This window comes from Lolium rigidum, chromosome 4 (assembly GCF_022539505.1).
Source record: "Lolium rigidum isolate FL_2022 chromosome 4, APGP_CSIRO_Lrig_0.1, whole genome shotgun sequence".
Taxonomy (NCBI): Eukaryota; Viridiplantae; Streptophyta; class Magnoliopsida; order Poales; family Poaceae; genus Lolium; species Lolium rigidum.
In genome coordinates, this window is record NC_061511.1 from 187,889,376 (window position 1) to 187,908,127 (window position 18,752).

The 18,752-nt window shown below is 44.8% G+C and overlaps 2 protein-coding genes and 1 long non-coding RNA gene across 3 annotated transcripts; 2 read left to right on the forward strand and 1 right to left on the reverse strand.

Annotated features, from left to right (window-relative positions):
- Nucleotides 1–955: 955 nt before the first annotated feature.
- Nucleotides 956–4,745, forward strand: LOC124706668. The gene is made up of 3 exons (XR_007004521.1): nucleotides 956–1,060; nucleotides 2,114–2,348; nucleotides 3,594–4,745. It is a non-coding gene; the product is annotated as an uncharacterized LOC124706668 (long non-coding RNA).
- A 5,222-nt stretch (nucleotides 4,746–9,967) lies between these two features.
- On the reverse strand, nucleotides 9,968–13,211 carry LOC124649665. Its single transcript, XM_047189260.1, has 3 exons — nucleotides 12,077–13,211; nucleotides 10,953–11,052; nucleotides 9,968–10,204 (listed from the first exon to the last, which is right to left on the reverse strand). The coding sequence occupies exons 1-2, from the start codon at nucleotides 13,209–13,211 to the stop codon at nucleotides 11,000–11,002; spliced, it is 1,188 nt and encodes a 395-aa protein (XP_047045216.1). The 3' UTR covers nucleotides 9,968–10,204; nucleotides 10,953–10,999.
- Nucleotides 13,212–16,624: 3,413 nt separating this feature from the next.
- Nucleotides 16,625–18,752, forward strand: LOC124647750 (peroxisomal adenine nucleotide carrier 1-like; the record flags this gene model as incomplete). Its single annotated transcript, XM_047187634.1, is given in 5 exon segments — nucleotides 16,625–16,791; nucleotides 17,384–17,615; nucleotides 17,690–17,836; nucleotides 18,451–18,614; nucleotides 18,735–18,752. Coding segments are annotated over 5 exon segments (728 nt in total), but the record flags the coding sequence as incomplete, so codon positions are not given.

Consider the following 18,752-nt stretch of genomic DNA (forward strand, 5'->3'; position numbering starts at 1 on the left):
TTTAATTTGAAAACAATCCTCGAAAACATTTTTTTCATATGCTACATTTGATATAAATGGTTTATGTGTTAAAAAAATTATTTTAAATGTTTGGGGCGGCGTTTGGGGGACGCGGCTGGGGAGCGACGTCCCCAAACGCGGCACGAACAAAACACGTCCCCCAAACGCTCAATCCGGCGCGGTTTGGGGGACGGTTTGGGGGACGCGGCTGGAGATGCTCTTAGAATTTCCCAAGTGCTAATAAGTGCTCGGTGGCCAGTTTGTCGTCCCGAGCCATCGATCTGTGGCCGTCTGTTCGCTTCCGATCGACGCGATTGACCCATCCCGTGGCCTGGTCGTCCCCGACAGTTTACACCTGGGTCCCACCTAATCCCGTGTCCTGGTTGCTCATCTCCCTCCCCATTCCCGTGTGCTGCTTTCTCCATTCCCCCACCTTTCCAACCTTCTCCTATGTCAATCTCGTCGGCGACGAGCCAGGCGTCGCAGGACATGGGCCAGCGGCTAGAGGGGTGCACGCATGAGGGCGTAGAAATCCCAGCTCGCCGCCTCCAGCACCACCTAGTGACCACCGCTGCGCCATGTCGTGACCTAGATCGGGAGATCTCGATTCTGCCCCTGTGGACCGTCGCACGATGGTGGAGACATCGGGCGGCTGGAGGCTCCACCTCACGGCTAGCTGAGGACCGCGGCCGCTTCCTCGCGGCAACAAGACCCTGCTCGTCGTCGTGTGAGTCGCCGGATTCGCGCTGGTATTCCTGTGGTCCAGCGCCTCCATGTTCGTCGGGGCCTAGGGCGGGATCCCCAGCCTCCTCTCGTTGCCGCCGTCGCCGTCGCGCCTGGTTCCGCCCTGCGCCTGGATTCCTACAACCTGAAGGATTTCGGCGACGGCGGCGGGAACGGGCGGTCGGTGAACTCCCAAGCGTTCGAGCGCGTTGTCGAGGCCATGACGGGCTAGGGCAGGGGCAGTCTTGCCGCTCAGATGGTGGCTCACGGGGCCGTTCAACTTGACCAGCCACGTGATGATGTTCCTCGCCGAAGGAACGGAGATTCTCGCATCGCGGTGAGATTACTCGCTCATTTCTTCCTGGTTGTATCCGTAGAACTAGTTCTATAGTGACCTGGCTCTTTGGTTGGCTAAAACGTAGTTGAATAAAATTTGATTGACTAGTTGGCTTCATGGGTAGAGAGATCATTGGCGAAAGCAGAATAACTGGCCATTGGCATTGATTGACTAGTTCATATCTCATGATAGATCATTAGACATTGTAAGCATGTCAGTCATTCATATGTGATGTAACCTATTGGCATGTTTGGCAACTTTGGTGCACGCTGAATTCATTTGTTCAGTTACAACTAGTCTATCACTAGTCTATCAGGACTGCTGATTTTTTTCCCCAAATATTGATGTTCCTACGACTGGGTTCAGAAGGATCTGGAGAATCCAACTAAACATTCAGATGTAGACACTGTTTTTCTTAATTTTCCTAAATTAAATTCCTGTGGGTGGATTTAAAGGGTCCATGAATCTTGTTAAGTTGCAGCTGTATACATCCCCTATTCTTTTCCGAAAATATCTAAGTTGAAGCTTCCAGTCCACTAAGTTGCAGATACCTACCTACTAAGTTGCTGCAAGAGTGTCATGTGCGTCTACTTTTTAAGATCTTGGGTGGTGTTCCTATGACTCTCTGAGTCTATCTAAGTTGCCTATCCTGTATCATTGAGTTGTTGTAGATTGTGCCGGGGTGTCACGTGAAAATACATGAACTGTAACATAGCAATACCTCTTAGTTTCCTAACTTTAATGTCAAGTTTTATTATATATTTTTATTAAGTTGCCCGCTAAAAACTGTTAAGTTGATTATCTGGTGAGGTATCATAGTTTTTTTTGTGCGAAAATGAATACAATCGAACCTGATAGTATATCCTTCTAATAATGCCCAACTTTAGTGTCAAGATGTGTGCTATTTCTTAAGATGTCTACTATTTTTTTGTTAAGTTGTTGATCTGGTTGTCGCTATTTATCTACTTTCGTTGATAGCGGTAGTAATGTGTTGAATTTGGCTTGGATTCCATCATCCTAAGACTATGTTGTTGCTGCTTCACCATGGTTTAGTTGACACTGGTGGCTCAAGAACGGCAGCCGGACCTGGAGGAGATGGTCCCTGGTGGAGCATCTGCTTTTACCAGATCAAGCGCGGCATCCTGTACCTAGAAGCGGTGTATCCCACATAGTGCAACCGGTATCATCTCGCTCACAGTGGTGGAGGAGGACATGGCGCCTAGCTCGAGCCGGTGGCAGTGAGCACGACGCATAGCTTGAGCCGATCACGGTGCCTCTGACGCCCAATGTAAGTTGCTTATTCATTTTAACTAACTTACTGATTGCTACTTTGTTAAGTTGCTTTCTAGTAATGTTTAAGTTGACTAAACATTGATGCTAAGTTCCTTTCTGGTGAAGTTGTTGTAACATCGATGCTAAGTTGCTTTCTAGGTAAACTGGACATATTAGGTTTGACATGCATATAGTGTGATATTGAGATAAACTGGACATATTGGGACTAGGTTGCCTACTTTCAATGTCAAGTTGGCTACAAGTTGCTCCATAGTTACTGTTAAGTTGCTGATCGTGTGAGAAATTGTAGTTGTTTTGTGTGAAAATGGATGCACTACAACATGCCTACAGGTTCCTTAGAATTTTTCCTATCTTTGATGTCGAGCTGTCTACTACTCCCTCCGTTCTTTTTTAATTGACTCGAATTTAGTATAAAGTTGTACTAAATCCGAGTCAATTAAAAAAGAACGGAGGGAGTAGTTGTTGGTAAGTTGCGTGATGGTTACCGTTAAGTTGCTGATCAAGTGAGTTGCTTGAGTCTGATGCCCATTTCAAACTATTTGGTGGGATTTATACGTAATCATGTTTGGATTAAGTTTGCTTTTGTCCGAAGAGTAATTAGCTACATGCAAATACAACTTAGGGGTTGGAAAAGGCAACTAATCATACATGCACATAAAAATGTGGAATTTATTGGTACATGTAAATACAACTTAAGGGTGGGAAAAGGCAATTAGTCATACATGCACATCCAACTTATGGAAATACTGGTACATGCAACTAAGGGTATATGCAAATAGAACTTAGTCGTGTAAAGAGGTAACTAATCATACATGCTCATCTAGGGATTTATTGAGAAAACAACTTTTACTGCTGAACTTGAGCAGCTTAACTACTGAATTTCAGCAGTTTTAACTATTGAACTTGACTAGTTTTTTTCATATTGTTTTGGCAAGTAGCGAAAAAAATGAAGCATCGATTTTGAAGCACATCAAAATGGAATCTCATGTCTGCATATTAGGTTACTAGATGCCATTTGTTAGCTTATCTTTTTCTTGTGAAACTGACATTAAAATTGTCTACTATTATTGATCCCACCGTAGTTTTGTCACTTCTACTCTTCATGTTCAAAGATTTCAGAAAAACTGCTAACCAATTGCTTTCTTGGTAATTTTTAAGTTGCTGAAACATTTATGTTAAGTTTCCTTCTTGGTAATGCCTAAGTTGTGTCAACTGATCCTGAAATTGCTGACATGTATAGGGGCGACAAAACCAAGATTTTCTTTAACTTTTATGTGTCTTTGGTCTTCTGAACAAGGGACTGAAGTAAGTATTTCCCTATCATGTTCAAGGTGCTTACCTATTTTGATTAAGTTGTAGTCTCCTTTCACTAAGTAGCTGCATCAATGAATGTGGGAGTTGCTTTGCCAATATAGTTAAGTTGCATCTACCACTTAATTAAGTTTGATTAGACATCTTAGGTTGTTCTTCCCTAGATTTTTTTTAATGGACTTTGATTTCTGAATTAAGTTGTCCCGCAAACATAGTTAAGTTACTTGCGCCATTTAATTAAGTTGATTAGAGATCTTAGTCTAAGTTTTTTTAGTTTACTTTCTTAATATTTTTGAAGTATCTTTTTCTTTATAGAACTGTGACTGAAACAACTCAAGCAAGAATCCCAACAACTAAAGATATTTCAGAGGCAACTCATGTTTAAGTTGTTTTTTGCACATCGATGGAGTGGTATTTATTGATTTATTTCACTAGTCAAATATCCAGACATTAAGTTGCTTATCCGTTTAAGTTGATCAGCCACCTTGAGATATGTTGTTTATTACACATCATGGGCTTAGGTGTTGTTGTTCTTGTCTGACTAGAGAATCATAACTCCTACATTGCTTCTGATTACAATACTTTGTTGCTTTCACATGTGTCCCTAAGTTGTTTATAAATACTTTGTTGCCTCACACATGTTCTAAGTTGCTTATATATACATTACTTTGTTGTCTCATACACGTTCTAAGTGGCTTACAAATAATATCCGATGATTATACATAATGTTGTCTCGCAAATTATACTTTTTTGCTAAGTTGTCGATTACTGTAATACTTTGTTGCCTCATACATCCACTAAGTAGGTTACACATAATGTTGATCATCTTTGGTTTTGAAATCATTGCCTCACATAGATAATTATTTTCTGACAACATAGTTAAGCTGCTTCTCCATGCTACACTTGCCACTTTTAAAACTAAGTTGCTTTCCAATAGATATAGTATTGAGGTTTCATGAAAACTGATCATAGTTTTGATATTCTATTTGGAACTTGTATTTACTTGCAGATTAGTCACATCAATTTTTTTGGTACTATATGCTTTCTTAACTTTTTATTTCCTTGTAGATCAGTGGCCATTGAAAAAAAATGAAGCATCGGTTTGTGGAAGTACTTGCAAGTGGAACCATGTTTGTGCATAGATGCTAAGTACTCTATCCTATCGCATTTAATCGACGCGGAGCTTGCCTATGTATCTTATTGTGCCGGCGTCGATTAATACCGAACGGAGGTATTAGATGTAGATGTTGAGTTTCCAGCTGGTATGTACATTCAAATTGACAAACCTGGTATATGTGAAGTTGTATCTATGATACAACGATGTTGTCACAGGTTTTGGGCAGGTTTTATGTCATCTTCTACAAGTTTTGTTTCCCACAAAAACATTGATTTAATGCAAATGACTATTAAGTTGCTTTGCTATATTGCTACTAAGTTTTCTGCCACAAACAAATGTGTGGTTATTTTGCATCCTCGTGTTTGGGTCCAATAATTGTCTTCACATCTGACACCTGAGCTGTAGATAAAAGTTGCAGGTTCCTATGGAGATATCAATGGAGAGGAAGGAAAGATGGTGTCTTGCAGAGGAAGATGGAAAAGAGAGAAGAGGGAGAGGGGTGTCACGTGGTTGGTGTGCGGGTTTTGGCTCGTGAGATCAGCCTGGGACAGCGCTAGCCAGGAGGAAACCCGGACGGGAAAACGCGTGTGTTTTGTTTTGGGTTGGTCCGTGTTGTTTCTAATTGGGGGTAACTTTCCTAATCGGGGCGATGGCTGGTTCAGACTAACCAGCCACCGTTTGCTCCCTAGATGTGTCCTAGAATTTTTACCAATTGGCATTGGGGGTGGGCAAAGTGTATGTGTTCATATTACAAGAAAGACGAAGTTCAGTTGAAACGTGGTCTATATGGCAGAGAATGACATCAAATCTGAAATCATTTGATCACACGAACCCTCCAAAGGATGGTTTCAGTTTTTGTCTACGCACGCTGTAGTTTTTTGTTTTGTTTTTTTGAACACAGCATGGTAGAATTTGGGACTTCCTTTACCCTGAGACTGAGTCAATGAGGTTTGCAGAATCGCAGATTGCTACAATGCTACTGATGTCGGACAATTTTGTATTGATTCATATGTGTGTTGGGGACTTCCTTACTCATCATTTTGCAGTTACAGCTTGAATACGGGACTGGGCGGGAGGATCATACTCGTAGTCGCAACAACACAACATGATCCATCGTTCTTCGTAGATATTTGCTGAAGATGGTTCAGGACTGGAAGTTTGGGAGCACGGTACGAGGTGGCTGCATGCCTGGATTCGCAGTCTGAAGGAATTCCTCCACGATCAGGCACAAATCAACCTCTGTGTGCTCATTTCTTCCACCTCTTTCCTAGTTAAAACTTTGCCTTTGTTGTCATCCACATCGCTCAATCTCTGTTGACGCATCTTAGATGCATTAGGATAAGGAAAACATACACCGAGGATAAATGTCCAGGCGACCGTTGTTTATCTGAAGTTAAGAGTATTTGCAGTGGTAGCCTGAAAACTGCAGAAGCGACATATCGAGTGTTTAGGAGACATCACCACGTGGTGTCGCTTTTGGGTGGGTTTGTTCTCAGTTGCGTTCTCCAAACGCGGTCCCAATACAATGAAATATGATGAAAATAAAAATTTATTGTCTCTTGTTCATGACATAACACACATTTCGTACAACCATGTCAGTGTGTTTTGCAAGGTTATCCTTAGTAAGAATCACATCCTGGTGAAGATAACCTTTCGTTTTGAGCGGTATTTTTATTTTTCAAATGGATTTATTATTGACAATCGGTTAACCGGTTAACTAGGTATAATTAAAGCTTTGTACATCAAGCGGACTGAGAATATATCATTCTTGCTAAGATTCCAACGGAATTCATCCGCTCCATGAACTAACTGGATTGAAGCTAACCTTTATAGCAATTTATTCCAAGTATCTAGTCGGGTACCAATAAGGTCACGTCTGAACAACATAGAAGGTGGAGAATCTTCCATCACCTTCCGTAATGTATCACCCTTATGTCGAACAATATAATACAAGGCTTGAAATTGTTCTCGAAGAGTAGTTGTACCCAACCATCTATCCTCCCAGAACCTTATCTCGGACCCGTCTTTGATAGAGAAAGAACCGAAAGGGAAAAAGTGCTTCTTAGTTGCCATAATACCAGCTCAAAAATGTGAATATCCTGATTTCTAAAGAACATGAGGTATTACTTTTGAGCCCACATACTTTTTCCATAGTAGTTGTTGCCATACGTCATCCTCAGTTAACAACCTGGCCAGCCATTTTCCTAGCAAGGTCCTGTTTTTAACTTCAAGATCATGGACACCAAGTCCACCTTGATCTTTTGAGCGGCATACAACACTCAATTTAGTCAACCGATATTTCCTTTTCTCATTATCGCCTTGCCAAAAGAATAATCCGATCTATGCAAGACTCTTTTGGGCAACGGGAAGAAAGATATCATATACAACACCATATTCGTGAGTACTTAATTTATGAGAACTAATTTTCCCCCGAGGGATAATAATTTTCCTTTCCAACTACTCAGGCGTTTCTGAAGTCTTTTCTCAACAATTTTCCATTCAGCCAATGTCAGTCTCCGATAATGAATCGAAATACCAAGGTAGCTAATTGGAAAGCATCCAAGCCCATATCCGAATAACTCGGCATATAGGTTGGTATCGTCTTTCGCTTCACGAAAATAAAACAATTCACTTTTATGGAAGTTAATCTCAAGAGCATCTCCACCGGTGCGTCCCATAGCGGCCCCGATGGCGTTTTGGGGGCCGACGTAGATTTTGGGCTCGCAGTGCGCCCCAAAAGGCGCCGACTAGTTTTCAAACCCAATAGCATCGCCGACAACCCCGCGTCGGCCCCTTCGTAGAGGGCGCGCCGGTGCCTCGCGGCACGTTAGAAAACGAGCGTGGGCTCCGCCTGGCAGCCAGATGCACCGCTTTCCCCACCTCCTACCCACGCCCAAGCCGACTCCCACCCCTCTAGATCTCCACCGTCGTCGTCGCCGCCACGCCCCTGCTTGCAATAGACACCGCCGTCTGTCCAGGAACTACCGTCCATCGACAAGACTGCCACCCCCTCGACCGGTAGCCGATGTTTCGTCCGGAACAGAGCTCGCCGCCACAACGGCACAACCGCCCCGCCCGCAAGGTGTTCATCGGATCGCCGCGATGGATAGTGACGACGAGATGATGGTGCAGCTGTTCACGGAGGAGCAGAACGTTGAGGCTGTCCGGTGGCAACATCAGCAGTTGATTCTGACGAGTATGCTGCGTGTTCACCAGCCTTTCTTCGTCGTGCCTCGGCGCGGCGACTCAAAGCCAGGCAAAAGGAGGGACATCAACCGACATCGTCAAGCCAGCGCAATGCTGCTTGACGCCGACTACTTCAACAACGACGCGACTCATTCGCTGAAGGAATTTTGGCACCGGTTTAGGATGAACAAGGATCTGTTCATGAAGATTGTCTACGGCGTCAGGGAGTATGACGACTACTTCATGGCCAAGCAAGATTGCACAGATTTGTGAGGCTTCACCTCACTTCAGAAGTGCATTGCTGCAATACGTTATCTTGCATATGGAGCTCCTCCAGATACAGCCAATGACTACCTACACGGATGACAGAGTCGATATGTTCACAGACTCTCTACCGGTTTTGCCGACCCGTCATAGCGGTGTTTGCTAAAGACTACTTGAGAGCACCAAGGGCAGATGATACAGCTCCGATCCTAGCAAAAAAAATGCAGCAAGAGGGTTTCCTGGGATGCTCGGAAGCATTGACCGCATGCATTGATGCTGGAAGAATTGCCCTTTTTCTTGGTAGGGGATCTACAAGGGGCATACTAGTGAGTGCAGTGTCATTCTTGAGGCGGTGGCAGACCATAAACTCTGGATTTGGCATGCATTTTTTGGCATGGCAGGAACAAACAATGATATCAGCATGTTGCAGCGCTCTCCGGTGTTTTCCAGGCTAGCTGAGGGACAATATCCTGCCATGAACTTTGAGGTAAACGGCCACACATACAACAAGGGGTACTATCTAGCTGATGGTATCTACCCGACATATGCTACATTTGTGAAGACAATCCCGTCTCCAGCTTCGAAGATGGACACTTATTTTGCAACATGCCAAGAAGCAGCTCGCAAATATGTTCAGCGTGATTTTGGGGTGCTTCACCAGCGTTTCGCCATTGTCAGTTACCCAACTCTCACTTTGTCTGAGTCTCAGATGTGGGAGGTGATGAACGCATGTGTGATCATGCACAACATGATCATTGAGAGAGAGCGCAACGAACCTATGCATGATAATCAACCATTTGATTATCAAGACCCTCTTGCTGAGGTGGAGCATGTACCCCAAGAATTTGCCGCTTTTCTTCACATGTATAATAAAATTCGAGATGCAGGTGTTCAGGCTCAACTTCAGGCGGATCTAGCTGCGCATTTGTGGGCAAAGAGAGGAGCCATCAACAATGCATGATTTAATTTCTATTTTTTTGATTGTATGAATAATTTAATTTCCATTTGTTTGATTGTAAGAATAATTTAATTTCCATTTGTTTGATTGTATGAATAATTTAAGTACTATTTGTGTGATTGTATGAATAATTGAATAATTCAATTATTCATAATAACTGTGAATAAAATGTGATTGATATGTTGTTTCAAAATATTGTAAAAAGTAAAAAAAAGTTTTGGGGCCGCCGTATAGGAGGCGCGGGTGTGGGAACAGCGTCCCAAAATAGAGGATGCACTGCCGGCACCCCCCATACAGCAATGCCGGCGCCTCTGCCGGAGACTATTTGGATCACGCCGATGGAGATGCTCTTAGAAGGGTACACTGGCATAAAAGTATAGGTGATACTTTGGGCTACACCTTGGCAAAGTTCGGGCCGGGCCGGGCTTTAAAAAGCCCGCGGGTAAAAAGTCAGGCCCGAGCCCGGCCCGACCGTCGGGCCTGTAAATTAAGCCCGAACCCGACCCGAACGAGCAAAAAGCCCGGCCCGGCCCGACCAGGCTAAAATGCACAAAAACGAAGGCCCGAACCCGGCCCGGCCCGAAGTTCGGGCTCAGATTTCAGGCCCGAACCCGGCCCGAAGTGCAAGCCCGACCCGGCCCGGCCCAGGATTTTCGGGTCGGGCCGGGCCGTCCGGGCCGGGCTGCCCATGCCCAGATGTACTTTGGGCTGGAACACTCATCGCCGAAGACAAGAGCTGACAAGCACAAGCATGTATTCAAAAGAAAGATACTCTGGGAAGCTGAATTCCCTAGATTAGGTATTCAAAAGCATCTTGCTACATTAGAAACTTGACTAGACTAAGCCATGGATTCAAAAGCATCTGGCTACATTACAACCTTGGCTGGACTAAGCCATGGATTCAGTAAGTTTTTAGATAGCGTACAGACAGAAAACACCACCTACCAAATTGATATGATGAGTTTGATGAGGCAAACTCAGTGACAACGGACAACTGCAGCAGCACTTGTTTCACCTGAAGGAAAAAAACTCATGATCAGATCAGCAACATCAAGAAGAGCTCTGTACATACTACCTCCGTTTCAAGGAATAAGGCGCCCTCGTTTTACGTGTTTTTTGTTTGACCAAGAATTACTTCAAATAGATAAACATTGTTTGTATGAAATTAGTATCATTGAAAAGTTCTTTTCAATGGGAATCTAACGATACTAATTACATATAATATAATCAAGATTTTGTTGCTCAATTTTTATGATCAAAGTTCGCCTTGAAATACGCGTACGCCTTATTCCTTGAAACGGAGGTAGTATGTACAACGTGTATATCTCCTAGGAATATTAATGACACCGTAATAAATCCTTTGGCCTCTCTCCGCACGAATTTGCTGGGTTGGAGGATCTGAATGATGTGACTGATGTTTCTAAATAACAAAATGGGATACTAATGCATCGCTTTCCACCTCGCAATTATGAAATAACCAAACCAAAAGAGAACTTTTTTGCATGGTCAAGGGACAAACAAGTGATTAAGCACTACATATAACAGTTGGATCATCTGGATATCACTTACGATCCAAAAAAGTGTCATTTTCACGTGCATTAACGTAATTTTAATTATTTGTCTATGTCATTCACATCTGTGAATCCCTATTGCTGAATGGAGAGTAGTTTGAGAGTGCACACTACCCATGGAGGCAGCCAAATATTTTCCCAAGAAAATAATCAAACTGTCAAAATTCCATAAACTAGAGATGATCTTCTTACCTGTTGAAGCATTATAGCAGATTAGCCCTTCAAACTAGACAGTCAGCCTATGGATTTTTTTGCAGCATGTCAGCTTCATCACATCCACGAATAGTTGTGCCTACATCATAATAAGTCAGGCAATTAAAAGTTTGGAAGAAACAGCAAATGGATACGGGAAGGCAACATTGAGTAAGTTACATAGATAGATGAGTTGACAAATAAAACTTGCGCCAAATAACTCCCTTTTGTAACTCATATTTCATACTTCCTCCAACCCATAATAAGTGTTGGTAGTTTAGTACAACTTTGCACTAAAGTTGTACTAAATCACCGACACCGATTATGGATCAGAGGGAGTAGAAGACTTTGCAATAGATTAACAGAACAACATCGGTTGTAAAATTAGTGCAATGCATATTACTCAAAGCAACCTTATAATGACGAATTTAGCTGATTAGAAAAGAACTCAAGATTTTTTCTAACATAAACTATCCCTCTTCATGTCAGACAGACAAAATTAAAACATGACTAAACAAATAAACTCTAGCAAGAAAAGACAATGTGCATTCAATTTAAAATAAATTGAGCCTAACTAGAGACAATAAATGCAGTTAATTTTTGTGGGTCTTCACGAAGTGACAAAGGAAATCAGCGAAAATAGCAAGATCAGAATCAAGACAAGTAATGAATAAAATAATACAACTAGCTTTGAGATTCCAAGCCTGTCAACCAAGTTACTAATGGATATTTGATTTTATACTAATAGTACTCATACATTTGATTAAGATCTCCCAAGAATGGATACAACTAATGATAACCATAGCTTAAGTTTTTCTGTCTAGCGAATGGACGATTGTGGACTAAGCTTAAGGTGTCGGTGACTTAAGAAGCATAGTTAAGATTATTGATCAATCACATATTATGCAATATAACTGAATTGGGTAACATAATGACTAAGAATGAGGTGGCGGAGCCACACTATGGCTGTGTAGTCATATGACTACACAGGTTTCCACTTACATAGGCACAAATCATGCAAAAAATTATGAAAAAATCATATAAATACATGTATTTGACTACACAACTATAAACTGACTACACAAGGCTAACGTCCTGGCTCCGCCACTTCAATGAGCAATCACCTGGTGTATAGTAGAAACTCGTGAAGGGATGGTACTTAAAGATAGGCTGATAGCTTCCACGAAGTATCTTCGATTGCATCGACTTAAGGTGAAGCATATATGCATCTGGTTCCAGGTATATAAATAAATCATCAGTATCCTGAGAATATCCCATTATAGCGCCATCTGCCTTGGTCCGAGGTCGCCCAAGAATGTTTTGAGTTTCAATGGTCTTCCACAGAACCCATGTGGCAACGCCATGGCGATCAACATTTCTATGCCACATTTGTAAGCATGTGTAAGACAATATGGCTAAGCCAACGGCACCATCCTCGGACTGGATGATGTGGCTGCTTCCATCTTGTAAATCACATGTAACAGGAGGCCCCCCGATCACGGCTAGGTTGTGCCCATCCAAATCGAACTCCACTATACGGTCGGTAAAGGGCAACCAGTAAAGAGCGTTACCAATGAGGGTCGCAGGAACATGGTGGGCGAAAAGATGGAATGGAGCGGCTGTCGTGATGAGATTGCCCCATACGCCAGCCTGGGAGGAGTAAACACAGGCCATGAGATCATTCCTTCGCTTTCCCACCAGCACCACCTTGAAGGGGCTCGAGTGGCAGCTGCCGTGCACGTGACCCTGCTCGCTGGCGGAGCAGAGCACCGCCCCATTGAGGATGTACCGATCCAGCTCCGGCGGAATGGCCACGTGGCGCTGCTCGCCGGCGATGGGGTCGCACACAAGGACCTCGTTCCGCGCCGACGCCCGGTTATTGACGAGGACGAGGCCATGGCGGCAGTCGAGCACGTCGGTGCCGCGGCTGCAGGGTCCAAGGTGGAAGCGCTCCGGAGGAATGCGGTCGGGAGGGTCCAGGATGGGGGTGAACTGGACCCCCTGGTAGCCGTGCTCGATTATGCCGAGGAGGGGCGGCTTCCGGTGGTGGGCGCGGAAGAGGCGGAGGAACTTGGGGTCGGCGACGAGCCCTCGCCAGCGCGTGCAGACCGCGGAGGCGCGGGGAAGCGAGGATGGGCGAGGCGGGAGGCGGAGGAGGATCTCACGGAGGAGATCGTCGACTTCGAACGGGGAGGCAGGCGTCGCCGGCGATGCGCCGGGGAGGCGGCGTCTCGTTCCGGCGCCCTCGCTCTCACTCATTTGTACGGAACGGGGATTGACGGACATCTGATGGCGGCGCAGCCCAAGACGGCGAGACCTAGACCTCATACTTTTGTTCAGACGACCTAGTATTATTGGGCATTTGGGCCACTGCCTTCAAGCCGTCCTCAAACCAGGCCCGGTACCCATTTCGCAATGAAGATGCTACAAGTTGATTTTCGGTATCGTGTGATTGCTACTTTTAGCTGAACAGATAAGCGCTTGTTTCCCAGTGAGGTATGCTTAACACCAAGATTTCTTGTGTGCAACATCCACATCAATTTCTATTTTTTCTATAAGAAATGCGATATGGAAAGATGTTATATTGTGATCCACGTTGATATAAAAGCGGTTAGTTTCTGACAAGCGGAGCGAGACTCATCGTCGGACTTGTGGCGAGTGGAAGACCATTGAAAGGCAGATCATCACCATAGTTTATAAATACCTTTTGGCTGTTGTCCATGGTCGTTTGACTCTTTTCCCCTTTCATTGGAGCGTTTTTTTCACGTCAAAAACCTTGTGTGCCCTATGTTTGGTTTATTCGTTGTTTGTTCTTTTGCTTGTCACGTTTATAACAAAAGCCCTTACAATGTTTTATTTTTAAAAATAATCTATAGGGCTCAATTCGAAGGGCTGATTTTATTCTCTATGCCGACGGCGGTGTGGAAACATTGGGCCCTGCCCAAATGCAAACTCCTGGCTTGGCACCTCCTCCATAGACGGGTACGGCCGCCGCCCGTCTTCGAAGGTGTAAGGCTGGACAAATCTTTGGCATCCTTATCATGCTCACCCCATCGGAAGTATGGAACGAAACGAATGCTCTAGTTTTTTTGTGTGACATCTCTTCCGTGCCTACCGCAGTCTTCTCAAAGATCAAGGTCGAGGCTACGTTGTGGAGTAGAGCGGGTGCAATTATGACGTCAGAGTAGGCTTTTGTATTGTAGGCTTTTTTTTTCTTGCTCGGCTACGTGTCGATGAACCCGTAAAACTTCTTCTAAACTAATGAGACGGGACAAGACTTTTGCCTGTGTGTTTTTCAAAGAAAAACCTGATGGCAAAGACAAGGATGTAATTTAAAAGCATTCCGCAGCATTTACCAAAACCTTCCGGTCTTTTGACTTTTGAAAACATGTTTCTCTTCCGTGGAAAAGCTTGTTATTCCATCCACTCGCGTGTCGTGGACCTTATTCGGAATTCATATATTTAGACGTTTGTAAGCACCATTCGATGGATTAATTATGTGTTGAACATTAGGAAACATTCAGTTCAAGAACACCGGAGGGGCAGCGGGATGCCATGGCTTCTGGCTGCACACGGCTCCTGATGGTCGCTCAGGATATCTTGTGCCAGGCTGGTTGGCGTCATACTAGGAGGCTATGTTGTTTTATATTCTTAGTATGATGGTTTCTTTCGATGGTTGATTATTGTATCGATCTTCGTTGATGCGTGTTTTGTAAACGATTTGTGTATTGGACTGAATATTAATAAAGGGCCGTGTGCATCGTCATGATGCAGAAGCCGGGGTTCACCCCCGTTTCGAAAAAAAAAAGTTCAAGAACACCTTTTACCTCGTTCCCTTGCACTCGAGGGAGTTGGGAGCTGCACATTTTATCGGCTATTTTAGCGAGCCGGACCAGCAGGCGAGACGGTGACTGCCACGCTGGATAGAATACAGAGCCATCCGGCACACGTACGTCACGAGGTTCACATGTATAGCGAGTAGCGACACGTTCTTTCGCGGGGCCACCCACCTCACTCACCGCGTACGAATCTGAAAGCAGGCGGCGGACCGACTGAGACTGACGTACTGACCGGACGACGGAATGGAGACCTCGTCCAGCTCCAGCAGAGCCGAGACCAACTCGGCGGGCAGCCGGCCGGCCTCTTCCGGTCGTCTTCGCCGTCTCCACCCACCCCCATCCACCTACTACACCCCTCGCTGTCCCCGCTGGACGCCAGCTTCCCAGCCAGGGACTCGCGCGCACGTCCGATCGGCGATCGCGCGTCCATCGTGCATGCCCGCGCGACATCTCACAGCCACCAACCGAAACCCAAGGTAGACAGAAACAGCTTGTTTATTTTTTGTATAGTACTCCGTAGTAGAGATTCAACGTAATGAACTCTATACTTAAAGTCCCTATCATTTGCACCCTCAAGTAGAGCCCTGTCTAAATCGAACCATGTAGCCCTTTGACCAAGCTGACCAATGCCACGCAGGCAACAAACTACCAAAAAAAAAAAACCTACACAATCATCTATTCGCCATCAGGCGCCGCGGCCGCCTCGAGCAGCGGCAACTTGATGTGCGGGGCCAGGAGGAAGCCTAGCGCGGCGAGGACAATGAGGAGCATGAATGCGTCGACTGTGGCCATGCGGTGGTGCTCGAATGTGGCATCACCATGGAGACTGTCGTCTGCGTGGACTTGGGCATCCCCGTGTCCCTTCTTCGTTTCTAGGCACTACGCCACCTAGCCATGTCCCTTCAGATCAATTTAGACCGTGAGTGGTTCAGATACAAACGACAATTTTTTTAAAATTTTAACTTTATTTCCTCGAACCTCTGCAAAAATCGGGCCAGAGGTACTCCAGTACTGTTTTTTTGTTTGAAAGTTGAAACTGCACGGGTGCTAGTAGAGAGATACGCACGCACCAACCGGACGCCCACGTCCCGAAACGGCCAAACCTGACCCCCGAGCCGCGCCGTGTGGAGTGAGATCAGGTGACATGCACCTTTTGCATGTCACCGTGTGACATGCGGTCTAAAGCCAAATTTAAATTATGCGAAAAAAATTGAAAAAAATCATGCATGTTCACAGCACATATTAAGATGATCTCTAAAAATTTCAGATCAAAATTTGAAACATACATCGAGAAACAAAAAAAGAGAAACTCGGATGTGAATAGTCTCAGAGAAACTTAGATTTGAATTCGGGAACTATTCATGACAGATTTCTCTTTTTTGTTTATCGACGTATGTTTTGAATTTTGATCTGAAAATTTTAGGGGTTGTCTTAATATGTGCTGTGAACATGCATGATTTTTTTCCGATTTTTTTGTAAAGTTTAAATTTGGGTTTAGGCCGCATGTCACAGGGTGACATGCAAAAGGTGCATGTCACCTGATCTCACTCCGCGCCGTGTGTCGTACGAGATCTGCAGAAGTGGGGCTCGCGCGCGGCCGCCTACCTCTGCCGTGACGTCTCCCTCCTCTGCCCTCTCCTACTTACACACACCTCGGCCCGCCCACCCTTTTCCCTCCTCGCTGGAAGGTACGCGCCTCCCTCACGCAGCCAGCAAAGCAGCAGCAGGCTAGCGCAGCAGCAGAGTGCGCGGCGGCGGGCGAGGGAGAAGACTCCTACCCGGCTCGGTGCGCTCGCTAGCTCCGAAGGGGATCTTGTCGTCAGGCCGTCCGCTATGGAGGGGGAGGAGGGCGGCGGCGGGGTGGACTGGGACAGCCTGGCCGAGGCCGCGTCGGGGGCCGTCGGCGCGCTCGTCAGCACCACCGTCCTCTACCCGCTCGACACCTGCAAGACCAAGTTCCAGGCCGACGTGCAGACGGACCACGGCGGACACAAGTACAGGTCAGCCACCGCCTCCCTCCCCTCCCTCTCTACCCCCCTTCCCTGGGATTGATTTCGTTGCGGCTTGCTGATGCCTGCTGTCCCCCGCCGGGAGATAAGGTGATCGGCGGTTCCACAGCTGGGTCGCTTGAGGGGCGAATTCGGATCTGGGGGCGCTTGATTTTATCGGGATCATTGGGGCTCTCTGTGGATCCTTCTGCTCCGGTGGGAGATATCTTGCGTTGGATGTGGACGCGTTGATTTATCCGTGAGCCGATCGTCAATTCTACCAATTAGTGTCTCGTTAGGACGATTCTTCGTTTTTGCTGTATGTAAGGGTCAACCGGGGAAGGACAAACGGTTACTCACTCGTGGTCTTTAGTCTACAGACGTTGCTAGGACTGTACTTTAGGTAATATCAGCACCTGAATTTATTGTTCTAGTAAGTTAAGGTTTACATGGAGTTCTAGGTAGGAGATTTCACTACATCCTGTTGCATCTCTGGCATAGCATTTTTTTTTTTTGCGCGTAATAGCATTTGTTGTCGTTATCTATATTAAACCTGCCTAGTTACCCCATTGTTCAAACTAGCTGACTTCAAATCACTTTTCAGGAACCTCTCAGATGTCTTTTGGGAGGCAATTAAGAAGAAGCAATTTCTGTCCCTGTATCAGGGCCTCAAGACCAAGAATATCCAGTCGTTCATTTCGCAGTTCGTTTACTTCTATGGCTATAGCTATTTCAAAAGAGTCTACCTGGAGAAGAGTGGAGCAAAGTCCATTGGAACAAAAGCCAACTTGTTGATCGCAGCTGCCGCTGGTGCTTGCACGGTTGTCGTGACACAGGTAACTAATCTTATAGATTCTTGAAAATCAATTTTAGCTGCCTCGTCTTATCCTGGTTCCTCTCATCGTTTCAGCCACTGGATACGGCATCTTCTAGAATGCAAACGAGTGCCTTCGGAAAGTCCAAAGGGCTGCGAGCAACTCTTGCCGAAGGTACTTGGCTTGAGGCATTCGATGGTTTGGGCATTTCCCTTATGTTAACATGCAATCCTTCAATTCAGGTACTATACTTCTGCATCATCATTGTACGGCACATATTGTAGAACTTAATATCGTGTCCTTTTCTGTACTAATATAATCATGTATACTCAAACAAGCATGTGAAGCCTCACAAACAAAATACTCAGCTGGATCAAAATTCTTAATGTATTGTTTGGTTCTGTACTATGCTGTACTTGTAAGTAACATTGCAGTTACCTGTAAATGAATGGGGTACTTGTGTGGTTGTACTTTCCATAAAATCTTGGGAGACATCTTAAGAAAAACAGCAAGGAAGACCTACAGAATTTATCTCTGTATGTGTCTCCTGTAAGAGCAAATTCATATACCGAATTATTTAGATATACAAAATGGTGTGAAACATTGCCTTTGTCATTTTCACCTTCTTGATTCTGTCAATAAAAACTCTATGTTTTCTAACTATAGGGTCTTTAAATATGTTCCAGTACTATCGAGTATAGTGTATCTGTACTACCATAACTAAAGTGAAAAGTATAATGCAGTGTATTGTATATCTAACAACAACCTTACCGGTAGCACTCTCTTATGTAACTTACAACTGTATTTTTTGTTTTGTTTTTGTGCTCGAGATAACAACTGTTTTTTTTCTTTGCAGTACACTGTATTTGATCAGCTTAAGCACAAGCTAATTCAGAGGCAGAAACGTAAAGCAGAATCAGCAGGTGATTCTTCCCCAGTTGCTCTTTCTGCCTTCTCGGCATTTCTCCTTGGTGCCATCTCAAAAAGTGTTGCTACAATCTTGACTTACCCATTGATCAGGTATGCAAACTTATCTTTGGCAGCAGGTGCTATCCGAACCTTTGCACTCGCTTTTGCATGTCAATGATGTCTATAAATTCAACTGCCATCTCAGTTATATGACATCTATTTTTCAAACAGGTGCAAGGTCATGATTCA

Coding starts and splice junctions, on each gene's coding strand:
- LOC124649665 (XM_047189260.1), bottom strand. CDS start 13,211: ATGAGTGAGAGCGAGGGCGCCGGAACGAGACGCCGCCTCCCCGGCGCA. Junction 11,053..12,076: donor GAGTTTCTACTATACACCAG/GTGATTGCTCAT, acceptor ATTATGATGTAG/GCACAACTATTCGTGGATGT.